This window comes from Alligator sinensis, unplaced genomic scaffold (assembly GCF_000455745.1).
Source record: "Alligator sinensis unplaced genomic scaffold, ASM45574v1 scaffold108_1, whole genome shotgun sequence".
Lineage (NCBI taxonomy): Eukaryota > Metazoa > Chordata > Crocodylia > Alligatoridae > Alligator > Alligator sinensis.
The window spans coordinates 164,208-189,773 of record NW_005842110.1 but is presented as its reverse complement, the minus strand read 5'-3'; the positions used below and the strand labels follow the sequence as shown (position 1 = coordinate 189,773).

General features: G+C 40.6%; 1 protein-coding gene across 1 annotated transcript in view; it reads left to right on the top strand.

The window, feature by feature from the left end:
- Positions 1 to 25,124, top strand: part of RMDN3 (regulator of microtubule dynamics 3) — a 71,123-nt gene extending 45,999 nt beyond the window's left edge. Inside the window, 6 exon segments of the mRNA XM_006024616.3 lie at positions 8,147 to 8,222; positions 8,796 to 8,873; positions 12,052 to 12,150; positions 13,724 to 13,777; positions 16,800 to 16,880; positions 19,783 to 25,124. Of these exon segments, the coding sequence (XP_006024678.2) occupies positions 8,147 to 8,222; positions 8,796 to 8,873; positions 12,052 to 12,150; positions 13,724 to 13,777; positions 16,800 to 16,880; positions 19,783 to 19,836 (442 nt within the window). The 3' untranslated portion in view covers positions 19,837 to 25,124.
- The last annotated feature ends 442 nt before the right edge of the window (positions 25,125 to 25,566 follow it).

Below are 25,566 nucleotides of genomic sequence, written 5' to 3'. Positions count from 1 at the left end.
GCCAGCCTGCATGGGAAAAGCCACAGTTTCTCATGTTTTTCTCCTTTAAAGAAGAATCCATTTTTAAAGTTTGTTTGTGACCCTTTCAGATATTCTTGCGACCCACTATTGGGTCACAACCCACAGCTTGAGAAACACTGCTCTAGACTACTTGGAGAAAATTAGTGTCTTTTGGTTGGGTATGTGTTTCCTGTTTCACAAGATCAGAGTCACTCCTGTGCCATGACTGTCCCCTTACACCCCTTCACAGCAGCATAAACGTTGGGGTAGTCATGAGCAGGGATCTGGGTTTTCCGTTCAGTGCAGAAAAACATGGATTTTCTCCTTTTAAGGAGAAAAATGCAGATTTTCTCTCTTTAAGGATAAAAGTGCAGATATTCTCCCTGCACGGGAGAAGCAACTGCAGCTGGACCCATATCCTGGTGGGCGAAGAGAGCAGGAGAAGCTCTCATTTTCTGTGATAAAAAACCTTCAAACTTAAAAATATATAGGTATTTAGAATTAATTTTATTACAATGATTGAGGCACTGGTACGTTTCCAAATTGCTTTAAAATTGTAAATATATCAATAAAACATTGTGTTCAACTGGTACCTATATATATGATGGTGTTTCATTTTAATCGTAGAAAAAGGCTGATTTGGGGGGTTTTAAAGTAGTGAATTTGGAGGTTTTAAACAGAGAAAACTAGAATCCCTGGTACTTACCTTTGGTACTTACTACTGCAAGATGGAGCTTGTGTCAGTGTTCAGGAACTAGCTTAGTTCTCTATAGTTCATAAAGCTTTTATTACAATATAACTTCTCATTGCTACTTGGGTTTATTGGATATTTTTAGGTAAGAGTAACAATAAATTACAGTGATGTTTTCCTGTGGTTCATAACATGCCTGAAAGAAAGTATAAAATGGCTGATCCAAGGCACTAGGCTGTAATATTTGCTCATCTGCAAAGCAGCTGTGTCAGTCAGTGATCAAGGCTCTCCCAGTGCCTGCTGTGTCTTGGTAAGCACTATAATCTACCACATTCTTCCATCTTCAGGCTGTCTTTCAAAAAGAACGTGAGGACAAGGAAAGCAAAGCTGAAACTCTCTTTGAAAGATCCATGCAAGTTGAGTCTGATCTGGGAACACCTCCAGAGAAGTTCCAAGGGCAAAGTCATGTTACAATCTGCTTTATTTTAATTGGGCAGTTGCAGCCCTCAAGCATCTTGTCATTGAGCTTCCCAGAAGCATTGCAGTCCTCTGTGGTGGCACATGGACTCTTTGTGGGCACTGTTGTATGTGGCGCCCTGAAGTCCTTCAGTTGTGTCTTTTGTCTCCCTGTAAGACTACAGGAGGTCATGGCTGAACCCTATTGGACCTAATAGTGACAGTACTCTGAACAGACAGAGTAATTTCCTTCACGGTAGGTTTACTCTCTCCTTGCCATCAAGAATTACGCAGCTGGTATATCTCCCAGAGCCAAAGAGTGCAGAGAAAAGTCCCTGAGGAGAATGAGATGATCACCAGGGCTTCAGGGAACAGCCCACTCGGGGCCTCTCTGTGTATCCTACTCACTGTCCATACCAGCAGTGGCTGTAGCAGTCCTCCTGGGCATGACCCGTACCTCAGACAGCTTAATGTCTGACATACCCCTACAAACTATGGTTGGTTCAAACCACAGATCAGAGAGAGAGAGAAGGAGTATAGCGTGGATGATCACTTCCCAAGCGATCACCAATCTCTTGTCATATTGTTTTCCTCCCCAGATAAGACTCCATCCATTGCCTCTGTGGAAGAGCCAACGGTTTTCTAGGTATAGATGCCAGATTAGTCCTTGGAGGTTACCCAGAAAAAGCAAATTAAGCTGAAGGATATCCTGAAACATTTTTCTTGAGGGTGACTAGTCAGGCCTGTTTATTGATGTACTGCTTAAACCAAAGTGGATGTGGCACACAGCAGCTTCAAATTCAACGGCTTCAGACAGGGTCAACAAGAGATAGCAGATTTCACCTAATGGTGTAGCTATTTCTATCTGTGTTCTTCCCCTGGTACCCTTGTGATTCAAAAGGCTTGTGAGATGTTGAAGCAGTAACGCTAGGCTAAGCCTATCCCGGGGGGGTGCTAAATCTCTTCAGGAGGAAGGTGTACTACTCAGCCTTCAGAGGAGAGCGGCAGGGTCAAAGCAGCCACACCTCCACATGACTTTTAGGCCCTCGCAACAGAGGGCTCAAAAGGCTCTCCAGACAGTTCTTGATATATCTGGTTTCTTCAGTACAAGAGCTCCAATCAATAGGAATGGATGTTGGAGTATGGAATATCTGTCATTAAAACATTTTTTGTAACTATGGCACTTCTGGCTTTTAAGGCTACTACTCAAAAACTTGAGCATATCAAATATTGCAGTCCATATGAATGAGTTAAGGGATCAAATATTTAAACATCTGTTACAAAATATAATATAGCTCCCAAGGTAAAATAAATCATTTCACCTACCCAAGATTTCAAAAACTGATTTTTATATGAAGTGGTATCAGTTGACTAACACAGGGTTAGGGTTATTTCATTTACTTATCGTGTCCTCCAAGAAGAAATGTTACCCCTTTTCGTTATACTTAGCTGTAGGATGTTGATAGTATCAAATGAATCTCACGCACAATTTCCCAACTTGGAGTATTTAATGAGGTGTCCTGGCACTGAATCCTAAGCAGATGTCAGTGTTTAAAAGCAGTATATGTTAGAAAAAAGTTACTGTGCGTTGAGCTGCAGCCAACTTTCAAATCATAATTATCAAGTCGCTTTTAAAAAGGAAAAGAGAACACACTTTTCCAAAAGGGATTACTCTACAAACGCTAGAAAATTATTATAGAAAATATAAAATATGTTTCTAAATCATGAGAGAAACTGGTAAACTGTAGGGTTGCATTCAGCTTGTGTTTTTTCCAGAAATGAAATAGTCTATAGTGAAAATATGTGTGTTTAATTCTGAGTCTTCATGGAAGAGTGAGAAGTAAGAATAATAATAACAGCCCAAAGTGTGGTTCTAATCTGGAAGATGCCACAGGTTTAGAGGCTGTTTAAATTCCCAGTATTCAGGCAGTCTCCTTTTTAATCTTCCTTTTTATGTTAATACTTCCAGAAGTAGCTCTTCTAAAAGGGCAAACCCCACATCTTTTTCAGCTCTTAAGACCACTATTTGTCTCCCATTGTCTGTCTAGCAAATCTTAATAATCTTATGTTGGGGTCTTCCTTGTAAGAAGAAGGATAGCCAGTAATAATTATAGTGATGTTAGATGGTCTTCAAACTAAGTAGTGTTTATTACGCAGTTGGTATATTGTATGTGGGGTCTTTAAGCTAGTGTGGCCAAACCATGGCCTGACTCAGGGCTCATCTGTGGGAAAGAGAATGCGTAGTAAGATTGGATATGAATTTACAGCACATTAGGTACTCTGCATTTCTTGTATGGATACTTTTGGTTTGTATGAAGAATGAGTTTTGTTTGTGTTTTTTAACCACTTCCACTTCCGAAGTAGGGTAAGCTAGAGTATGCCGTGTGTCTCCATGGGGTATTAAAGAAGTCGTAATGCACTGTAAATTCATACTCTGGCCTCCTTCATAACAACTCCCCTTTGTAGACAAGCCCTCAGAATTCTTTGTGCAGATGGCTCCATGTAACCCAACATGTCTTGAGGTTCATCTACCCCGCTGTTCTTCTGTTCTTAGATTTCAGTGCAACTTAGTTTCTTCACACTTGGCCCCTTTCTTCCCTTTTTTTCTACTCCAGCTGTTTTGTCCAGGCATTCAGGTTTCCATGGTCTTCACCAAGATAGGTTATTCACAGGTGAATAGCTCCGTTCAGTTCTGGATTACCTGTTTCCTACTGATCCAGACAGCTACATATTCTTTATCCCTATTGCACTCTTGCCAGTCCAGAGGAAGAGTTAATCCCTGTGCCTGGTAGGTAATAGTACAAAGGAAAGAGGGAAAATTAATGTATATGATTTATAAAAAAAATATATTACAAATGTGTCCACGTACTTAGCAGATTGTTAAAATAGTATATTGGGTTGAGTGTTTCAATGACTTATTTGCTTGGTTTAAAAATTTGTATTTTTTCTACCCTAACTGTTCTCCAAACTGCTAGCTATGGCATCTGAAAGTTATGATGTGGCATGGGTTTTTTGGTTTGTGCGCCAGTTCTAGGAATAAAGCACCTCCCATGACTAACATCTTGACCACCACATTTTCTAAATGGGTTTGCATGTGTAACTGGCTGGCCTTGTACTTGAAATATGACAGATAGTGCTGATTTTAACTATCAGTCCTTCTTGTTCTTCCATAGTTGTATTGACTCATATAATATTGACAGAAATAAAATTATTTCTACATGATTCTGAAGTACACAAAATAGATCTTCTAGTTCAAAAAATTAAATGAACAGTCTCTCCCATCTTTGCTGAAGTGCTCACCTATCTGAGTTTTGGACTTTTGTTTCCATTGCCATTATTAAATGGCCTACTTCATTTTTCTTTATCATTTGATTAGAAATGGCCATGTTTCCATCTACTTTTCTCGCTTTCTTTACCCCCCGCCAACCCTTGCTTGCTGGGTGTTTTTTGGTTTTTGGAGTTTTTTTTTAAATTTAACAGCTGTACTCTGTAGGAAGGAACCACCAACAGCCTTGCTATTTCAGAGACCACCAACTGTGGAGGCTAAGGGACTCTGTATGTTGACAGGATCCTCTTACTGGTAAATTGGAGGTGCTGGTCTAATAAGCACCTCTATGTTTTACATTGTCAGCCTATAGACTGAAAGTCGCGCTCAGACTGGAGCCAGACAGAGTTCAGTGCTGGGAATGAGGTTTCTGCCTGACCGTGTGATCTGAGCTCTGGGACTTGAGTAGGGAGGGCAGACATAGTTTCTTGGCTGTGGTAAAAGCCATTCCTGCTCTGCTGGGCTCATTTTTCATCAAAATGGAGACCCCATAACTGAGTTGAGATTCCTGTGGGAGCTTGTGGTTTGACCCAGGTCAATAGCTAAATGAGCAGTTCTGGTTAATAATTAATTCTGCAAGTGGCATACTGCAAAGTTTCAGGAATTGCTTTAGCATCTTTCTGAAATGGGACTTTCTAACCCATACTGTGTTTCAGAGATTATGTAATGCTCCTTATGTTTCTCTCCTTATGTTTAAAGGAGATGAAAATCCCCTCTCCTGGCCTTTTATTTTCTGTCTATTATTAATAGTCTTTCAATTCTGTAAAATGTGTCTGAAGGCACTTCAGAAAATGAATTAAGGTGAACTGCTCAGCTGTTGAAGAATTAGCCAAGTTAAACAAATGAAAGAGGGAAGCAGAAACCATAATAGCATTGTAAACTGGCTTTGGAGGGGATTTGTCAGGTCTAAAGGGCACAAGGCTAGGAAATTAAAAAGTCTCAGAGACCAACAGCTGACATCCTGCACCTCAAGGCATGCATTGGAACAGGAGGTACAAGTATAAGACTGAGGCCAAAAGTAGCTTGCACAGTGTCTCATAGACCAGGACCTGAGTCAAGAGCCCGTTCAGAGATCTCTTTATATATTATCTGTTCATTTCATGACATATAGCAGTATTACTGCTGCAGCACTTACAGCTTTTAAGGCCAGCGAAATATGAAAACGTCTGATATGGGTAGCATTATTAAGAGCTGAATATTATACTAATTAAAGTCTGCATGGCTTTCTTATCAAAGGATCCTATTGGGCCAGGTTAGTATGTAGTACCCAATAGTATGTAGGTGAGTATATTGTCATGCTAAAAAGCAGAGGAAGTCTCTAGATCTTATGATTGCTGTACAGATTCACTCAGGTCAAGTTTAAGGTACTAGAAATGTGTGCCCAAATTTACAGACAGCCTAAATAATAGCCCTTCATCTCAGTGGGGTGCTTATTCAGATGCCCAGTGAAGAATAAATTAAGCAAAAAAAAAACTGTTTAATTCTTGATCAAGATGTGAAAGAAAGGATGTCTGCTCTTTTTCTGTAATCTGTGCAATCTCCCATATTTTTTCCCCATACAACTTGCCCCCAAATGAGATGCATACCTTGTTTTTTGGAAGGCAGAATGCTAGAGAGAAAGACCTGGTCTTTCCAGACATGGTCTAGCATTGGCCTTTCTGTGGAGAAACTTTTGTAAAATGACTGTCTGTTTCTCTCTCAGCCAGTGAGCTAAGAGCAGCTGTGAAAGGGAAAGCAACTGGCTTCCACCCTTTCTGTTGCTTGCTGAGAGAGCAACTGGCAGTCATTTTGCAACACAATGGCTTCATGCTTCTATTCAGGTGAAGAAAATCAGCTTTCTTATTTAAGACACACACCCCAATTTTGGAGTGGTGACTTTTTGGGGGGAAAGGAGCGTATGGTGAGCAAGTAAATACAGCATTCTCTTGCATTGAAGGTGTTGTCCACTACTTGTTCTTCCTTCCTTCTTATGACCTACGAAGTCAAAAGGCCAGAGGGAAGGAATGCTGACCAGTGAAGCATCTAGTGTCCTACCCTGTGCCAGGAAAGCATAGTGTCTTCTGGTGACAGTTGTGGGGTCTTAAATGGCTTTTCCTGGTTCCTGTAATTGCTAACTTCTCCCTCTGTCCCTAGCTATCTTCCAGCTCAAGTACGCAAGTAATATTTTGGAGCTGCTCTTTACAAGTCGCTAGGATTAGAAATATGTGGTTTATTTAAAAATTAAATAATCCCAGAAGCCAGGGACCCATATGTGTGTCTACCCTTTAATCCCACCTATGTGTGGATTTAGCTAAATGCCACTGTGTGGGAGCCAAGCCCCAAGGAGTCCAGCATAACATGTACCAATTGTATTTTGAACACTTTGCAAGCCACCTGTCAAGTAAGCAGACAGTGGCAGTGTCGCTACTTTCTGGGCCAGAGATTGATCTGGTGAGGCATTATTCTATTGATGCCTGTAATTAGCAACGAAAATCAGATTTTTAGTATGAGATAAAGATTTTTAAAAGCATGTTGAAACTTCTCTTACACAGTTTTATGAGTTTCAAAGGCCAGAGTTGTATCTTATGCAGCATCTCTTAGCACCTGCAACAGAAAGTGTCATCTTAGTCCCATATTGGAGATATGCAGTCCTTCTCTCAGTTCACCCTTCTACTAACCTAGGTAGAGTCTGGCATGCTTATCTACCAGTAACAGCTCTAGCATGTGCATAGCACTTTAGCCTGTATTGCTACTGCTCCAGTGTTCTACATTGTCCAGTGTATGAAGTACACTCCCTTCAAAAAAAGGATAAAATTTTGCTTTTACAGCAACCTAATTTTTTTATGATCTTGTGTCATGTCTTTGAGCAGAAGCTCAAAAAGTTGTTGGTTTTTTTTTATGAGATACTTTATGAACCTCTGCTGTGACTAAAAGCCCAAAGGTTGCTCAAGGGATATCAGTGTCCATCAGCACAGGTGTGTACTAGAACTTTAGATGTTTAACAAATTGATGGCAGCAAAGTAGAATTTTGTTTATCTTGTTAGGAGTTTCTTTGTGGGACAGTTTTGGTGCAAGATGCTCAATTATAAACTAGGTTGTGTTTGCAACATAAAAGATGTTTGCTGTGTTAGCTTCTGTCCAGTGCTGGTGGTGATTATGGGAGGAGGGAGTTGGACAGAGTTTCACAACACTTCTCTTCAAAGTAGAGTTTCAAACCCCTTCAAAAACACTGTCAGTCCTGCATTATCTATGGACAGTTACCTAGCATGCGATGCACTAGTGTTGCTGTTTGCCCTTCTTGGCTCTTGCTGCCTTTGGATGCAGTCTTTGCTGCCTGAAGTGTTTGTATTTTGATGTTATTTAGTTGACAGATGAAGAGAATGAGGATGTTGAACAAATATTCTATAACTATTTTTTAATTAGAGGGAATGCTATCTAGTACAGGGTTTTCTTATGTTAGGACCCCTGAGATCTAGCCAGTGCTGTTCTGCAGGCTTGCTAATATGCTTTGGGTCAAGTCTAGCATTTTTTGCTGCCTTATTTTCTCCATCTGTGGCATTTATAGGCTACTTCCCAATCACACAGGGAAGTTGAGGTTCACATTGCAATTGTGAAGAGAAGTTATGCTCTGATGGAAAATGTTTGGAGATTACAACAGAATATGTGTGATTTCTTACTGAAGGTTTGTCTTGTAGGTATGCTATTATTTGTGGCCAGTTGTCAGAACATGAGAATATTCAGAAGCGCATTCAAACTGGGTTTATTTTTAAGGTGAGTAAAAACAGATGCTGCTTTATGTCTGAAATGCTTGTTTGTAGAGTATAAAGATTGACTTAAAAACGTATGTGATAAGTTGTTGGAGGGAGGGATTTGGTCATTCGGACAGTGTATGGGTGATACAGTCTGAAATGTTGAAGAGGATTTCAGCAGTCCAGTTTAACGATTTTGGCTAATGTGAAATGAGTGAGTTTTGATTAAAGTTCTTACTCTGCACAAATCCAAATTACTATCACTTAGAAAAGAAGTAAAGAGTTGTATAGTCATGGAAAAAAATTACCCCTTTATCCCCAGAAACAGTCCTTCACCTCAAGATTACAGAATATTGGCAGTCATAGGAGGGAAGCCTGCACTACAGCCATCCTTGGTGTAGATGCACAGAACTTTAGTTACCCAAAACAGCATTTTAATGCTCGCTGAAGCCACTTAAATCACAGTCATGATTTTTTTGTTGAATATTGATACTTAAATCACTCAGATCCCTGAAATAAAACCTCTCTACTTTTATGTAGTAAAATTATTTTATCATAAAAAAAATTATTTCTTTTGGCTGTGGGTTTTTTTTAGGAACACATTGATAAAGCAGTCAGTCTGAAACCGGATGACCCCAAGTCTTACTATCTTTTGGGCAGGTGGTGCTACCAGGTAAATAGCTTTCTTTGGCCTGTTATCATGCACAGTGGGCAGCAGTTGGGATGTTCTAAGTGTTTTTCTCTGGGAGCTGATCCTCCATTTGGATGGAAGAGATGGCAGATACAGTCCATCTGGCATAAGCCTTAGTTGAATTCTGTTCAGTAGTGGAAGCTGAATGCTGTGTTAGAAAATCCTTATAGATCAACAGGGAAATCTCCTACCTACTGAAGTTCCCTATCTGTCCATAGAAATTGAATGTTGCCTGGGGTCCACAGCTTCTATTTTCAGTACTAAACTGGTATCAGAAGAGCACTGATAAAGATGTTTGACACATGAAAAAATCTTTTGCAGTGCAAGATCTAGAAACAAATGTACTCATTCCTTTCAACCCGGTTTACAAAGACTACAAAGTTTTAATTTTTATGCCTCTCATGACACAATATCCTAAACTAGGGCTGTCCAACTGGCAGCCTGTGGGTTGTGTATGGCCTCTACTCCCCCATTGCTTTGGCTGCAGCAGCAGCCAGGGTCTCTGTCCTCCCCGCTCCCTCCTCTGGCTTCTGCTTTGTGGCCCCACTCTGGGTATAGCAGGGAATGTGGGGGAGGGCACACCATGTGTGTTGTGCAGGAGGTGCCTGTACAACATACAGCCTCAGGGTGGGGGGGCATGATTCATGCTGGTGCAGCCATTGGCTGCTCAGAAGTTGGACTCCCTCTCCTAGATGCTAATCTTTGTTATTCAGATTCCCATCCTCGGTTGTAGACACACTTATGTTGTATAATAATTTTATTCCATGGTAGAAGTGACGTGTCACCATGATGCAGTCTTACATTAATGTATGGCACCCTGCTTCATGGTAAAGTTACTGTTTAGAAAGTTTGTAGTGCCTGTGCACCCATGTAGGTTGGATAGATGTACTGCTCATCTGTCTGCTCCCAAAGGCATCATCATCCTAGGGGAGTAATTTGCTCAGTGCAAACTGGCTTCCCTACCACATGGTGGAGCACTGTAATGTCACTGTTCATTTCAGAAAGCTGGTGCTGAGCCTTCGTCCTTTGTTATCTTTACACTTGAATATCTATGTTATATGGTATGAATATGTGATTTAGCTAATCTAACCCTAGTCTACCTACACTCCAAATATCAACTATAGCTAAAATTAATATTTATTTTGCTTTAGGATTTGCAATCCCACCTTTTGAATGGTAAAATTTTTTTCTAGCAACTTCTACAGTTCAGGAGAGTTCCATTCCCACAGCAGAGAGAGAATGTTACAAATGCACTCTGTAATAAGTGTAAATGTTTTCAGGTCTAGTATACATTTTCTATGCACTGGTTCTCAGATAGTGATCAAAGGCTGGGATAGAGAACAATGTGAGGTATTGAAACACATGGAGCTAGATGTATTTTTTTTAAATTTCCAGTCTGCAAAATAATAATTCAGTTTGACAAAACCATTTGCTCTTACTGATGTAATATACTTTTGCCTTGTGTCAGTAAATACTTCCTATACCTTTTACTTTCTTACCCAGAATAGAATAAAGGCTGTTGACTTTTTCATGTACTCATTACTACTGTTTTACTCCCATTTTCCCCTCTATGTTATATCTCTTCAAACTTGCTAAAAGTCACACTTCTGAGCTGCTAAAAATCAGAGGTTTTGGATAGTTTTATGCTTCTGATTTATCTCCGTATTCGTTGCCAGGGGTATGGGAAGTGGAAGGTAAAAAGAACAATGAGAAAAGATTACTGCTTACAGATTTGCTCATGTTCTTACTTTTTCCCATGCTACACTCCAGTAAAAACAAACCACTTTCAGTCTTTTGAGCACATATGGATGTGATCAAAGATATCTCAAAGCTGGCCAGGGCTCCCGTGTACAATATATCTGTATAATCCTTTGCGTGTGTTTCATTTGTGTTTGCTACACAGAGTATTGGTGATATTAGGGGAAGCGTGCCTGCTGCTTTATGGCCCTTGACAGGGAAAAGCTGGAAGTCAAATACCATCAGTCAGTTTTAGTGCCTATAAAAATAAATAAGGGCTTGGTGAGACCATCCACTTCTTGATTTATACAAGTTAGAAGTGCTTCTAGCTGAGTTAGTTGCAGCAAAAGACTGCTGAAGTATGTGTAATGTAGTTTAAATTTATATCCAGATGGAAGCTCAGTTCCAAGGCCCTTATCCTGTCTATACTGATCTTTGTATGCAACTGTTACTCATTATCTGTCTACATCTTGAAACGTAGTTCCAATTATACATTGCTTTGTGTACCTCTAGTTTTCCAGGGAAGTGCTATCTACATATCTGAGCAGCCTGTCATTGTCCTTTTTCCTGTCCCTATATAATAAACCCAGGCCCTATATAATAATTTAGTTCTGTTCTTCACTGCCTGTGAATGTGCCTGAAGCTTCTATTCTACAAAGATCTGATTCCTTTACTGGCACCAAATTAGCAATCTGTAATTGATTATAGAAGTATATAGTAGTAAGTGAAGAGGTTCTGAGCTGTTTTCAGAAATAGCAATTCCATGCTCTCCACTGTAATTCCAGAGAAGTGAACAGCTCTGGAGATTCATTTGAGATTAATAAAAGAGTTGGGCCCATGACAGTGAGATTTCAATGAGCAGTTACTGTAACTACATGTTTCTTAAAGAGAGTGTGTTGTTGAGCCAATTTTAACCTTCCTCTTTTGGCGTGGGGGTTGGGGGGGCTGGGGACATGTTCTGGTACAGGACTTAATCCTCAATATTCTGATATTTGTGTACTGGAGAAGGGGGGTAAATATATTTGACCTGCTCTTGTATGTAGGTGAAAGGTGCAAGAAACTGATATGATTATAAGATGATAGTAGAATTTAAAACTCCCTGGGCCGCTGCACCACCATAAATCTTGTTACAAAGATGTCCTGTTTACATATCCATACACCTGTTGTAACCAGTAGCTAAAGTTGCAAAGTTTGACTTCTACCATAAGATAGGAAAGGGGGTGGAAGGAGGGATGGGGTTTGATTGTATTGATAAATGTATCTGTGTGCTTGAGCAGATGCTAATGGATAGGTTTAGCGTGTGAGTTCTGTGGATGTGCAAGTGTCCTGCATGCTCTTGGTTTTGAGTATTGCTGAATTCCAGGTGACATGAGCTTACTCCTGATTTTCATGGTGATAGTTTTATGTTACTGTTTCATCATAGGTCTCTCACCTGGGATGGCTTGAAAAAAAGACCGCTTCTGCCTTATTTGAAACACCCCCTAATGCCACTGTCCAGGATGCACTGCAAAACTTTTTAAAGGTACTGAAAAAGGAACAAGGGAACCACTAAATGATTTCTAGTGTGGAAATGAGGTAGATTTCAAAACTGCAGTGAAAGACACTCTCAGGGTTTTATGTTAAGGATATGATTTGTATTACGGGCGTTTGAACTTGAGTCTTGAAACACTTGTATTCATACCTAGAACAACAGTCATTTTAACATTGCAGAATATCTCACGAGGAGGCTCTTTAATTATAATACATGAGTGTCTCATGGGATATATTCAAAGCTTTTGGAAGTATATTGCTTATGTCCCTTGGAAAGCACTTTTTTGCTATAGAAACCTCACCTACTAGGTGTCATTCTTTTCTGATCATTAATAGTTCCCTTTTAACGTGAACAGGGTCCACACTATTAAACACACAACTTTTTTGTGACAAAGTATTCTATGACATGAATGAGTTAAACAATATTGTAGTTTGGCCTAGCTTGATAAAAACTGTTATTGAATTCTTTAATGAAATCTGTACAGACGTGCATAGTTCCATTGCTCTCTAAATTATATAGATAGGCTAGTCACTCTGCCTGTTACGATAGAAAGTGTCAGGAACCCTTTGGACACGTCTCACTTGCTTGCAACTTTGCCAGGGTTTATCTATTGAAGTATTTGCCTTTGACATGAATCTTTCTCGGAAATTTCAGCCTAAAAGGTTCAATCATTCCAGAGAATGTTTTGCTAATGCATTAAAAAAAGCCCGATGACACCTTTTTCTGTGAAATCTTACTCCCATCTCTCCCCCTTTCCCACCTTTAGAGCAGTACATGAAATTCTGCAGGCAGCTAATGTTGGTCAGATTTTGCCAGATTTTTTATGGATGTGGCAAATGGCACAGTATATGCCTAACAGCAAGTTATAAGCCTTTGAAACTTTGCAGATCATACAGGTTCAGTTGAGACTTGCTAGAGCTGTGCAGCTAAAAGCATGTGCCCTGTCTGTGTACCAGCTGAACAGGTCTTCCCCTGCAGCTGAAATTCTGGGCAGTTGCAGCCTGACCCAGTTCTGAGTCCAGTTACCAGTGGCTTCTGTCTTGCTCTCTTGGTGCTTCCCTTGTGGAGCCCAGACTGCATGAAGAGGAGGCAGCTTGATTTGAATGCAGAAAGAGCAAAGGTCAGGCTTGGTTGGGTTAGAATTCAATTGAAACAAGAAGCCTAGGGAAAGTGAAGACAAAGTGGTGGTGTAGAGGGAAGGAAATAGGGCTAGTAAGATGAGTTGAGGAGAAACTAGACTGACTGACAGTGAATGAGGCAGGGAAGCAACTAGGGTATTTGAAGGAGGACACCACGTCTAACAAGGAGCTGGAAAGATAGCATACGAAGGTACTCTTCATTTACGTTAAGAATGCTTGCACAATGGGTTGCACTGATTTAAATTAAATTAACTTCTAAACAGGTGTTAAATTGACACAGCTTAAGGACAGCCCTGAACGTTAAAAGCAACGTTTACGCCCTGATTTGAAAGATGGGCGTTGCATAGGTCAGGCCGAACTGTTCAAAATGGGCCCCTTGTAAATCCTAGTGTCTGCTGTTATTTTCCCTTTGTCTTGAACTTTAGGTTGAGGAGCTGAGTCCAGGATTTTCCAAAGCAGGAAGAGTATACATTGCCAAGGTAAGGCCATGCACTGGATCAGTTGATTTTATTCACTTCAGGCCATGTGCAGCATGAAGTGTATGTGTTAAAAATAATTCAGGTTTGTAAAGCATTTGGAGCTCCCTGAATTGTTGATGTGGAAATGCAGTATGGTGTGTGTATGTGGGTAGTTAACTTATAAGTTAATGAATTGCAACTTATTTTTAAATGGGCAAAAATAATAATTCATCTCATGCAGGAAGATGGGGCATTCCTAATAACTGTTCTTTCTTTGGAGATTTTGCCTTTATAGGGATGCTCGTGTTAATTTAGCCGATTAAAGTTCTGATTAAAAATGCATGTTGCTAAACTTGTAAGCCACAGTCTCTTAACTGACACTCCCAGTTGTAAGGTGTATGCAAGAAGAGGACTGGGGGGATGTTCAACATCACCCCCTCTTTTCCTCATACAGAAGGCAGTCCTAAATAGGAATTAAACATGCCATGAATGTGCTGGCTTCACTGAAGCAGTGACTCTTGTTTTTGGGGAGGGGGTTGTTAAGAGAATTCTTTTGTACCCTTAAATAGATATGTATGGTTAGTTCCTTTGGCCTCCTGTTGAAGTCTAGAAATGTTTAAAACCCAAACAGCTTTAGTAGCAAAGTGTAGCTTTAGTCATTCTCTGTGAAATCACTCTATTCCCAAAGAGTGTCAATTTTATCTGGGTAGCGTGTGAGTTTTAGGTTCTGTTTCTGGTCTGGAATGTATTAGTGTGTGAACCAAGGTGAAGAGTTTACTTGACAGGAAAGGGTCTAAGTTTATTGAAAAACAGAAAGTAATATCAAACCATGAAGGAAGCCAACTTAAAGGTGCATGAGCCTCTGAACCTACCACAGTTCCATCATTGATATGCCATCGATGGTTACGTCTGTGTATCAGTGAAAACTACTGTGTGCCACAACAGCTTAAATTCTGAAAGCACAGAGGTGGAAAGGGATCTCGGAGTCATTATTGACTCCAAGATGAACATGAGCCACCAATGCCAGACCGCAGCCAGCAAGGCCAGCCATACCTAGTCATGCATCAAAAGGTGCATCAAAAGCCGGTCCAGAGAGGTGATACTCCCCCTCTATGCAACTTTGATCAGGCCGCAGTTGGAGTACTGCGTCCGGTACTGGGCACCGCACTTCAAAAGGGATGTCGCCAGCCTGGAGAGGGTTCAGAGGAGGGCCACCCGCTTGGTGAGAGGGCATCAGGACAGGCCCTGCAAGGAGAGGCTGAAGGACCTGAATCTGTTCAGCCTCAGCAAGAGGAGGCTGAGGGGGGACCTGGTGGCTGCCTACAAGCTCATCAAGGGGGATCAACAGCAAATAGGCAGAGCTCTTTTCTCCCCAGCACCACCTGGGGTGATGAGGAACAATGGTCATAAGCTGATGGAGAATAGGTTTAGGTTGGAGATCAGAAGGCAATATTTTACAGTTAGGGTGGCCAAAATCTGGAACCTACTTCCCAGGGAAGTGGTCCTCGCCCCTACCTTGGGCAAATTCAAGAGGAGGTTGGACAATCACCTGTCTGGGGTCTTGTGAACCCAGCATTCATTCCTGCCTGTGGCAGGGGATCGGGCTAGATGATCTGTTCAGGTCCCTCCTGACCCTAGCTACTATGAAACGATGAAACTATCTCCATAAATGAGCATTACTTTCAGTCTCTAAAACCTCCTTGTATGTACTGTCGCAAATGTTCTTTTTGTCAGTACATGGAGGATAATCCAGCCTGCTCCTATGCAGTTCCAAAGTCTTCCACTTCTAAAAGTAGACCATTAAAGTAATAGGGGAGTGTTTTTAATTAATTGTGGCTGTCAGTTTTGCACAGTTCTGTAACTGGAGAATCTTGTGTTTTGCTTTCAGCTAATTATGCATTTTCAATCTCTGCTTTAATATGGTTAAGAATAGAGAGGAAACTTTAAAAATGGAGCCAGAAACATTAGCTCTGAGAGGTGAGAGTAGCCCCATTCATTGCAGTTGAGTGTCTGCCCTTGAACCTAGTGACAATAAAAGTGAGCATTGCCTGTTTCACTGCTGATTGCTTTTAGTGGTGAACTTGCTTGTCCCACAGTCCCAAGCTACCTACCATGGTTTTCTGAAAACCAAAGAAGGAAACATACATTTTCCTAGTTTCAAAATCTTATCTTTTTTCCCCCTGACAGTTTATAAGACAATGAGAAGTTACAGGTGTAACTCTCCAATATGTGAAAAATAAAAATTATGGCTCTGCATAAAAATAAAAGAGTTTAATGGAGAAACCTGCAGCATGTGATATATTTTTCTCTTTATTTTAGATAAGTAAATCCAGTTTTTAGTTTACCTGAAGCTGCTCCAGAATGTTTTGATTACAGTGCTAGGCTACTGCAGTACCAGAGCTCAGCATGGAATTCAGCTCTAGCTTGCTGTATAATACTCAAATTGCTGAGCATGGCTTCTTTTGCACTTGATGGTAGGAATAGTTGTCCTACTCAGGTCAAAGGAGTTCAGCTTCTGTTATAAGAGAACATAGTTGGATCTGTCTATATCAATAGGATTTCTTTTATTTTTCTTTGTACATCCATTGTCAGACCCGACTGTCTTCTAAATATTAAACTTTTTAGACCTTGGAATTGGGTTCACGACTCATTTCCTGGAGACAAAGCACTTCACAAAATGATACGGCTACTCTTGAAGAATGGGATGCCTACTGCCAACTGATCCTCTATGTCACTTAAGGAATAATAAGAATGTAAATGGAAATGAGAATAAATCCAGGGAACTTCCATCTATACTAGGAAAACATGGAGAAGGGTCCTAAAACTTCCTCGTGGCACAATTAAATTATTTGCTATCCTGGTACAAGACATTGTTTATAATGCTTTGCCAATGAAAGGCACTTCAGGGATATCTCTTTGTAGATATTGGAAAGGTGGGAGAAGCCCTTCTCTTCATCAGTAGCAAGACTGCTTCCTTGACCACATGTTATTTTCTGCAGTCTATTTTCTTGACATTTCTTACTATTGCCAATTTGCTTTACAGTGCTATAGAGAGCTGGGGAATAACTCTGCAGCGACTCACTGGCTGAACCTGGCTTCCGAGCTGCCAGTCATCACAAAGGAGGTAGTAATCTCAGCTCTTTACTTTACTGCTGCTTAATTATAACCATTTACCAAAAATATCTTTTAAAATAACATTTTGGATCCAAATGTAGATGTATTCATGTGCATTTGTCTTTGAAATCAAATGGCTGATATTGAATAAGCATTCTGTGCTGTTAAGTTAGTAATGTGGTAACATTAGTCAGAGCTCTTTCAGCAGTTCTTTTCTAGTATCTTCAATCTAGGCTGTAATTGCTATATGCAGTAGCCTGTAAGTGAACTATTCAAATTCTGCATTTCTGTTTGAGGTCTCCAAGCTCCTTTATTCTTTGAATTTTCTCCAGCTAGTTCAGAGAAGTTTGCCAGTCACCTCTCCAATACGTGACGTTTATCTACTAGTAAATGGTCTGAGACCATCAAGATATTTCCTTTTCTATTAAAAAAGACTTAGTTTGGTGAAGTGTTTCTGGATTAAGCACTGAGATCTAGTTCTTAGCAGGGACTTTTGCCTTTTCTCTGCATATGCTATTGCAATGCACCAAGAAGTCAAACAGCGTAATAAAAAATATTGAATGGTAAAATATACACTGAAAGAGTTTAGTAATCTTATGAAAGTGCCCATGGCTCCTAATAGTATCTGAAATGTAGGATGTGTTCAGTATTTCAGACACAAGAAGATTTCTGTAGCTTTTACATTGATCAGATGGTTTAGTAAGATACAGGCTTTTGAAACTTTGGGATTGTTTCTCCTTCTCATCTTTTAATTGTGTCAACCCAAGAGTGACTGTAAGAATGGCTTTCTGGAGTTCCTTACTGATACATTATTGCTTTAAATATCAAGATCACCAGTTTACCAGCTTTTAAAAATACTAATCCAAAAGCAGTCAAGCCTATTTGTCAAAGTGCTGCAAATTCAATTTGGAATCCAAAACTTAAACCCTGGATTGTTTCTCTTGCTGTATCAACAGTAAAACAGTTGGAAGCTTCCTGGTAAAACACAATTCTGAGAAACCATCTCTGGTTTAAACTTCTGACGTCCCACATGAAGGTTTCTAATAGTCTTGAGCTGGCAGGAGACTAGGTGCTTGGCAGGGTGCTGTAGAGCTCAGGCTTCCACAATCTGTAGTTCTGCAGCAGCAGCTTCATTACACAGACTGCCCTAAACTGGGGACTTTGTGCAGTCACACCAAGAGATTGGGGAGCCCTGACACCCATCAGGGTCTGGTTCCTGGGCCCTTAACAGGGAATTAGGAAGCTATTCTAGGCTCTCTGCTAGGGAGCCAGGAGCCTTGGACCTGCCTATGCCAGTGTGAGTATCGAAATTGGGAAGAACTATCCCAGAGCAGTCTTGTTGGCAAACTTTTAGCTCTGGAGCATATCCACAAACTTCAGTGCATGGGGCCTGCTTAGCCCCATGCATACTGTGACACACTGCTGCCTTGCCACAAGCCCTATGGATCCTGGGGCAGCTTTCCAGGCTCCTAAGACAGCCTGGGCAGCTCAGACAGTCAGATAGCTAGGAAATCTGGGAGTCCTGTGGTCCCTAGTCCAAAGCTGCAGACCCTGCAAGGCCTGACCAGCTTCTAAATAAAAGTAACATGATTCTTGACAGTGTAACTGCTGCCCACCACTGAACAGCGATGGGAAAACTGTCTCACTGGGCAGTGGTGAAGCACAAGAACTGTGTCACTTTTACTTAGTGGCTCCCAAGGGTCCGGGGAGCATTTTCTCCCAGAGACACCATGTTAGTGTTAGTGTTCCCAGCTGGAAATTTTATAATAGTTTTGCTTAATAAGGAAATCAGCTGAGGTGCGAGGAAGGGGCTGCCATGGGGTTGCTGTCAGTTGCAGACAGATTGGTAACCCACCAACTTTTTACTTTGTCAGATATCATTTACATCACCATTATCACAAATGCCAGTGAAGTCTAAACGAGTCACCCTAATCTTCCCCCTTCAGGCTCTGTGGTGTTGAATAAACACAGATGCAAAGCAGCATTATAGGTATAGTGTACTTCAGAGGTTCTCAAACTGTGGTCTGCAGACCACCACTGGTCTGCGAGGTCCATTCAGGTGGTCCACAGGAAGGTTGCAGAACAGTTGAGAATATCTGTACTTGTAAGGTAAGATTACTGTATTAAAATATGAGTTGTGCGCTTTGATTTGTAGAACAAAAAAAGTTTATTAAGTGGATCACTGAGACCCTCAGCAATTTTCAAGTGGTCCACGGAAAAAGAAAACTGAGAACCACTGATCACTGTTCTTATCACACACAGCATTTTAAAATCTTAATGAGACCTTGTGTTGCTGTAGCAAAATTGTTCTGCTGGGTTCAGGCCACAGGTATGCAAGGAGTCTCTGCCAGCAGTCTGCTGACTACTGCACTGCCACCTGCAGCACATGGTCCAGTACTGCACCAAGTACTCTGGCACTGTCTAATCCAGGAAAACCAGGGTATCAAACACACACGTTCCATTCTTTGAGCAGAAAATCTCCAAGTTCCAGGGAACAAAAATGAATAGCTTTCTCATCTCAGGCTGAGCCTCTAGACAGAGCTAGGATGCTCACTTGTTAATTGGAAAAAGAAAACTTGATAGGAAAAGCAGTGAAGTGCCGGGATGAGAGCCACGGCTGGAAGATCAGTGTTCCTGGCTCTCAGTCCTCCATGCTCAGAAGTTCAAAGGAAATATACAAGGAGCTCTTTTTTCATTGTTTGGAAAACCCAAATAATTTTTCACATTCAGGCTTGTCTCCTAACAGGACTGTGACAGGAGGCAGGAGGAGGAGGGATGTGAGAGGCAGGGAAGAAAGTACAGGGTTGAAAGAAAAAAGGAAACAAAGGAACCTTATTTTATTTTGTAAATGGCTTGGGATTAAACCAACCGGCAGTTGTGGTCTTTACCATGTCTTTCTCTGCTTTTCCTAGGATGAAGAGAGCAAGAGAGAGCTTGAGGACATGCAGGCAATTCCTAAAGAATAAGCCCCGTCATTTAATAACTGTGTGGACAGTAACATTCCAACCTAAAGAGTTGTTTTTTCTCCCGCACAATTCTGATAACCTTGGATTAAGGTTCATGGACAAAATACAAAGTTTACAGGAAACAAGTAAAACTGCCTTCATCAGCTCTTCTCTGGGGAACGAGATCTTGGCACAGACCAACAGAACTAAATTCAGATTCTGATAGTCTCTTTACCTGTGATGCTATATATGTTTATTTGATTTTGGTTCCATGGCTTGATCAGCAGCCATCAGCCTGATTTGGATTTCATTTGTCCTACATACGTCTTGATTGATTTTCATAGTCATCCACTCTGAAATATTTATTGCACAATTTATTGCACAGAGAGAATATTGACATGTAAGGTATGAATTGGAATTGTAACCTGTTCTTCCTTTAAAATATTTTCAGACTAGCTCTAGGGAGTCATGAAAGTGAGAAGGCAATAGCTAACCATAACTATGCCTGTATCTCTATGTATTTAGTAATGATCATTATCAATGTGTAGAGTTGAAAACTTCAGTTCTACCTTGCTGCTAGCTCTCTTAATAGACTGTGTAAATGTTTCTCTCTAGAGTCCAGGTGGTATGTATCAGATCATTTTTTCTTTTACTTCATAAACTGTGTTAGCATGGTCTGCAGCCACACACTGAATGCTTGATGGCGCTGATAAAATACAGGTCTGATATTTACAGAGATTCCAGAAAGGTAAAGGGCAAAGCCACTGTGTTTGTGATGTTCAGTTTTCCATTAATTATATCAGGCTGATGCACTTAAGACAAAGGGGTGTTTTCATTCCATTAAACCTATTGCTTGAAGTGGGTGGAGATGCTAGGTTATAAGAAAGCCCATTGCAAAGAGCTTGCAATTCCATAAGAAGTTCTACTCTGCTTCTATTCATCTCCCTATAAAAACATTTATTTTGACGTCCAGAGCATTATTTTATTGTTCCTTTGTAAGTTCACCTAGATGCTTTGTGGTTTGTCTTCAAGGAGAAGCCAGCAACAGTCATTAGCAGGGATCCGGGTTTTCTCTGATAAAAAAAAAAATCGCAAATTCTGTGATAAAAACCTCAAAATCCGTTATTAAAATTAAAAGCCCCCTGCAGCCCCCCTAGCCCTGCTGGTGCCCCTCATGCACTCCCACAGCCATCCCAACCCTGCTGGTGCCCCTCATTGCCCCCACAACAGCCACCCACCCTATTTGTACCTCTTGCCCCCACTCACAGCCCCTGCCCCCTGGCCCTGTTGGAGGAGGCCCCCAGCTGCCAGGGCTATGGGGCCAGGGACCCAGGTCTGCAGTTCCCTGCCCCCAACAGCAGACAGCTGCAGCAGAAGCAGCATGGTGCCAGATCCCCAACTGCTCTGCTTGCTCGGGTGGGGGTGGGGCTGTCTCCTGGCCCCCACCCCCAGCCCTACCAGTGCCCCCCAGCCATGACCTGCAACCCCCCATCCCTGCCAGAGGGGCCCCCAGCCCCCTGCAAACCCCACTTACCTCAGACTCCAGGAGCAAAGAATACAGCTCAGCTGAGCAGAGCCCTGGCTGTCTGACAGCCTCAGGCCCTGCCCTTCCCCCTTCCCCTCCAGGCAGGGCTGGGGGTTTCCTGCCCTGTTTGCAAACAGCTTTTGCAGGCTGGAGCTCAACCAGCCTGCAGAGCTGTTTGCAAAAGCAGGGAATCCGCAGGTTTCACTGCTAAAAAGAGAAAGCTGCGTTTTCTCTGATAAAAGGGGGAAATCCGTGGTTTTCTGTTTTTTTCCATGGGAAACGGGAAACCAGGATCCCTGGTCATCTGTGTGAATCCAGGAGGTTAATGTTGGGAGACTTACATATCTCCCTTCATGACATTTCTTAAACATTTTCTTTTAAAATTAACTCTTATTTTACAGAATCAAATCACTTCTATAAGCAAGCAGGGATAAAAACTTAAAGTTGGTACCCAGCTGGATTTCTTGCGTCTGTCAAGGATGCTACTCTGTTCATTCAAGTAGGTTATTTCAGATTCCTTAAGTGAAAGCTTTCTGCACTCATCTAAATTATATTTGTGCTGTTCTATAAATGATGCAATTTAGAAATTCTCAAGTTAGCCAGTTGCTGTGGAGATAGGGGAATCATATGGCAAAATAGATAGCTCAGCACAGTGTTTTTGTACCCAGTTCTACTGAACAATTAAAAGATGTCACCCAATTTACATCAGGCTGACAGCTGTTTGTTCTAATTAATTCCATGTTAGAAAGCAAACTGTTACATTTTTCCAAAGCACAGCACAACTCACCTTCTTCCAGGCACAGTAATCTATCTGGGTTTCTCTCTACCTTTTCTTGTTTTAGCTGTGAGCTCATTTGTCTTAATTATTTTTAAGACTTCATTATATGTTCTGTAGTTTCATATTTGACTTTGCTACGAAGTGTGATTAACAAAAGCAAACATTTAAGATGATAACATATAATTCAGTAGTATGTTAAATTACCTTCTTAATCACATATACACAGTAAAATAACAGTTTCTGCTTTTTTACATTGTGAAAGTAAAATTGGAGGGCAAGTATATAGAAAAACTGTTTCAGAAACTTCCCCTTGTATAGACCTGCTGTTTGTTAACTCCTCAGTCTAAATTGTTCTGTCTTAAATGAGGCTGCCTTCTTTGGAAGATCCAAGTGAATGTCAGATTAACTTTTCTGTTGATTTCAGGTTACAAACCCAGACCCTTATACTATTGCAAATGCAGCAATGAATGTGAAGGGCCAAACATTACTCTTGCCATGAGTGTGGTAGTTCCCTCTGTGTTCTGTGGGAGCCCTAACCCTGTCTAAGGGAATCATTTGAATTTAAATGTTCAATGCATATTTCCTTCTGTTTATTTTGTGGAAATGGCCAAGGAGAAAAAAACATCTGCCTTCCCTTTACTTGAATGCGTATCTATGAAAGGAAACAGTTTGGTCTCAAATATTTCCCCAATAAATAACCTTTGCCTTTCCAAACACCTAATTTTTAAATAGGTTCCACTACAGCCTAAATTATTTTCTCTTTGGTTGAACCCTGGGAATTCTAGCTTTAGTGACTTCAATTCCATTTACCACAAGGTTGCTCTAAACTACTTAACTCTTTTGTGAGAGGTTTACAGATGCATCTGTGAAGGAATGTTGAGGAGTTTGCAGAGTAAAGCAACCAATTAACTGGGCTTATTTCATCTGTCTTCTGTTGCCAGCAAAGTGTTTGAATGATATTGGTAAAACTTTACTTATTTCATACATTACATTTAAACATGCCTTCTCATTATAAAGTAAATGGATTCAAAATGAAAGACAGGGGAGGGGGGAGGGAACTGGTAACTACTGGTATTGGTTTTTGAAACTTTTGAGTACAGGTCTTCAGCAAGGCTGCTGCTTCTTCTAAAACCTGTCAAAATATTAAACCATTTGGAGATGCCACATTTATTCAGAATTTGGAGGTATGGACTTACCAGCTGCCTTTCTACATTTCCAAAGAATGAATTCTAGTTCAGGTTTTGGATAGTCTTCTGCAAACAAATAACATTAAAGGCTGCAAACTGTTTTAGGTCAAATGAGATTTAATGAACATCCTTAATTCATGGTTCCTTTTGCCATATATTACCTGGGCATCCATTTTGCATAGATTGAACTTGAATCTTCTTTTCTGTTGGGCCCCAGTCATGCTGCCACTCACAGCTGATGGCAGAACTCCCACTAACTTTCCTGAAAGTAGAACTAGGCTCCTTCCAAGGGATTCCTCTCTGCCGCTCCCTTGTCAACAAAACCCCTATGCAGATTCTAAAGTGCCCACAGAGCAGATCAGCTTCTTTTGGGCTTCTGGGAAATGTTGCAGCTCATGAGAAGAACACTGTACAAGTGCAGCTTTGGAACTGATATTTCTATCAATCTGTTTTGTCTCTTTCAATTGCTGAAGGCTGAGTAATTGTTTTTTGGATACAGAGATACTTGGTGGAATGCCTTGGAATATTGAAGAAATGCCTTAAAGAATATTGAACCATGTCCAAAACTTCTCTTAGCTGCTTGAAGACTTAAAAAAAAAAAAAAAAAGAAAGCCCTTGCATTTACTGGGGAGGAGGGAGATAATTTAGACAAGTGTCTGCTCATTCCTCTTTTTCATATTCTGATGGTGTCTGTTTCTCAGGATACTTAATATTAATGGTCTCTTATCATGTTTTCTCTCTACCTTTATTATGTAAATGCTTACTCTGGACTTTCTGTGCATTTGGTTTCCTGCTTCAGTTGCTTTTAAAAAAAAAAAAATGGACTCCAGCTGGTTGGCTTTAAAAAGGATTTTAGGCTCTGATATTCTAATTTGTGTTTGTTGTGGTACCCTTGTTCCATTAGGAACTCTGGGATTCAGAGATGTAATTTTCTGTTGAGTGTATACAAGATTTCCCTTGAAAATTTCACTCATACTTAATGCCTCAGATGCTGATGTTAATTTAGCTGACATTTTCTAGTTAGATATCTTTATTGGAGCCTAGTTAACATAGGGAAAGGGAATGGTAAAATCTACAGTTCCTTTCAAGCCCTGATAAAGGCAATATTTTGCTTTTTCCTTAATCCCTAATCAACAAGGATCTGCAGTGCATTGCAACATGGGGAACAAATTACCTTTACATTTTTTGTCTTTCTTGCATGTTATGAAAGACAGATTTGATTCAGCAGTGCAGTCCATTCTAACACAGCCAGGTTGTCCAAACTAGAAAGAAAATTCTAGCAGCACCATCTGCGGCTTTGTTTTAAGTAATTTAAAATGTTGGGGTTTTTTTCTTGAGAGAAGGTGAGGTGCTTGGTAGAGTTGGGATACCTTGGCAAACAGTGTCCTTTATACACATGGAGGGATGGGGGTAGGCTATTTGCACCTTTTAGAAGGAGAGAGAGATGCACTTTTAACTGGCTCAGGCATGCATAGATATTAAGAATGTTTACATTTGTACATGCTTTACTGACCTGTCCTGGATTTTAATGTGAATTTCATAAAGGTGGTTGCCCTATAAACATTCCAGGGCCACAGAAAGCTGGAGGTGTGGATGGATAATATGTTAGTTGAAGAACTCTTCGCTCTGATTTGAGAAGCCCTTTCCAAGGTTTTCTTGCAGGGATCAGAAATGAGAATTTTCCTGCAACTCATGTTGTGTGATTTTTAAAGTGAATCTGTGGAGTCAAACTAATATTGTATTAAAGAGTAACTGAAATCACTGCTTTCACTTCATTGTATTGCATTGTTTTGTTTGAAATAAAGTATTTTAAGAATTGAAGGAAGAAATGTTCTCATTTGTAAATTTCCTGTATTGTATTCTTGGAAAAGTGCCAGGGTATCATCAGTTACCACAAATTTGATTTGCTGAGCAAGACAAACCAACCTGAAGCATCAGTGAGACCCCTTGTGATAATCTGGAAAATCTTTCTAATGCTCTGTTTATGAATTATATTTTATATTGGGAGCCTTTGTATAAAAACTCAGTTTCAAATGCTGAGCTTATTTTCCTTCTCTCTCATCTCTGTCTTGGGTTGAAATGCCATAAGATGGACATTGGGCTAACAGTGGAGTATAGATAAAATTTGTCAGTCTTTACTTAAATGGTGATACCCTTGGATCCCAAGGGAGGTGAATTAGCTTGACTAAAATACCACCAGTCTATCTAGGCAGATTTGTTAAGTAAGCAATGGATCATATGATTGTAAATTTTGATCATCT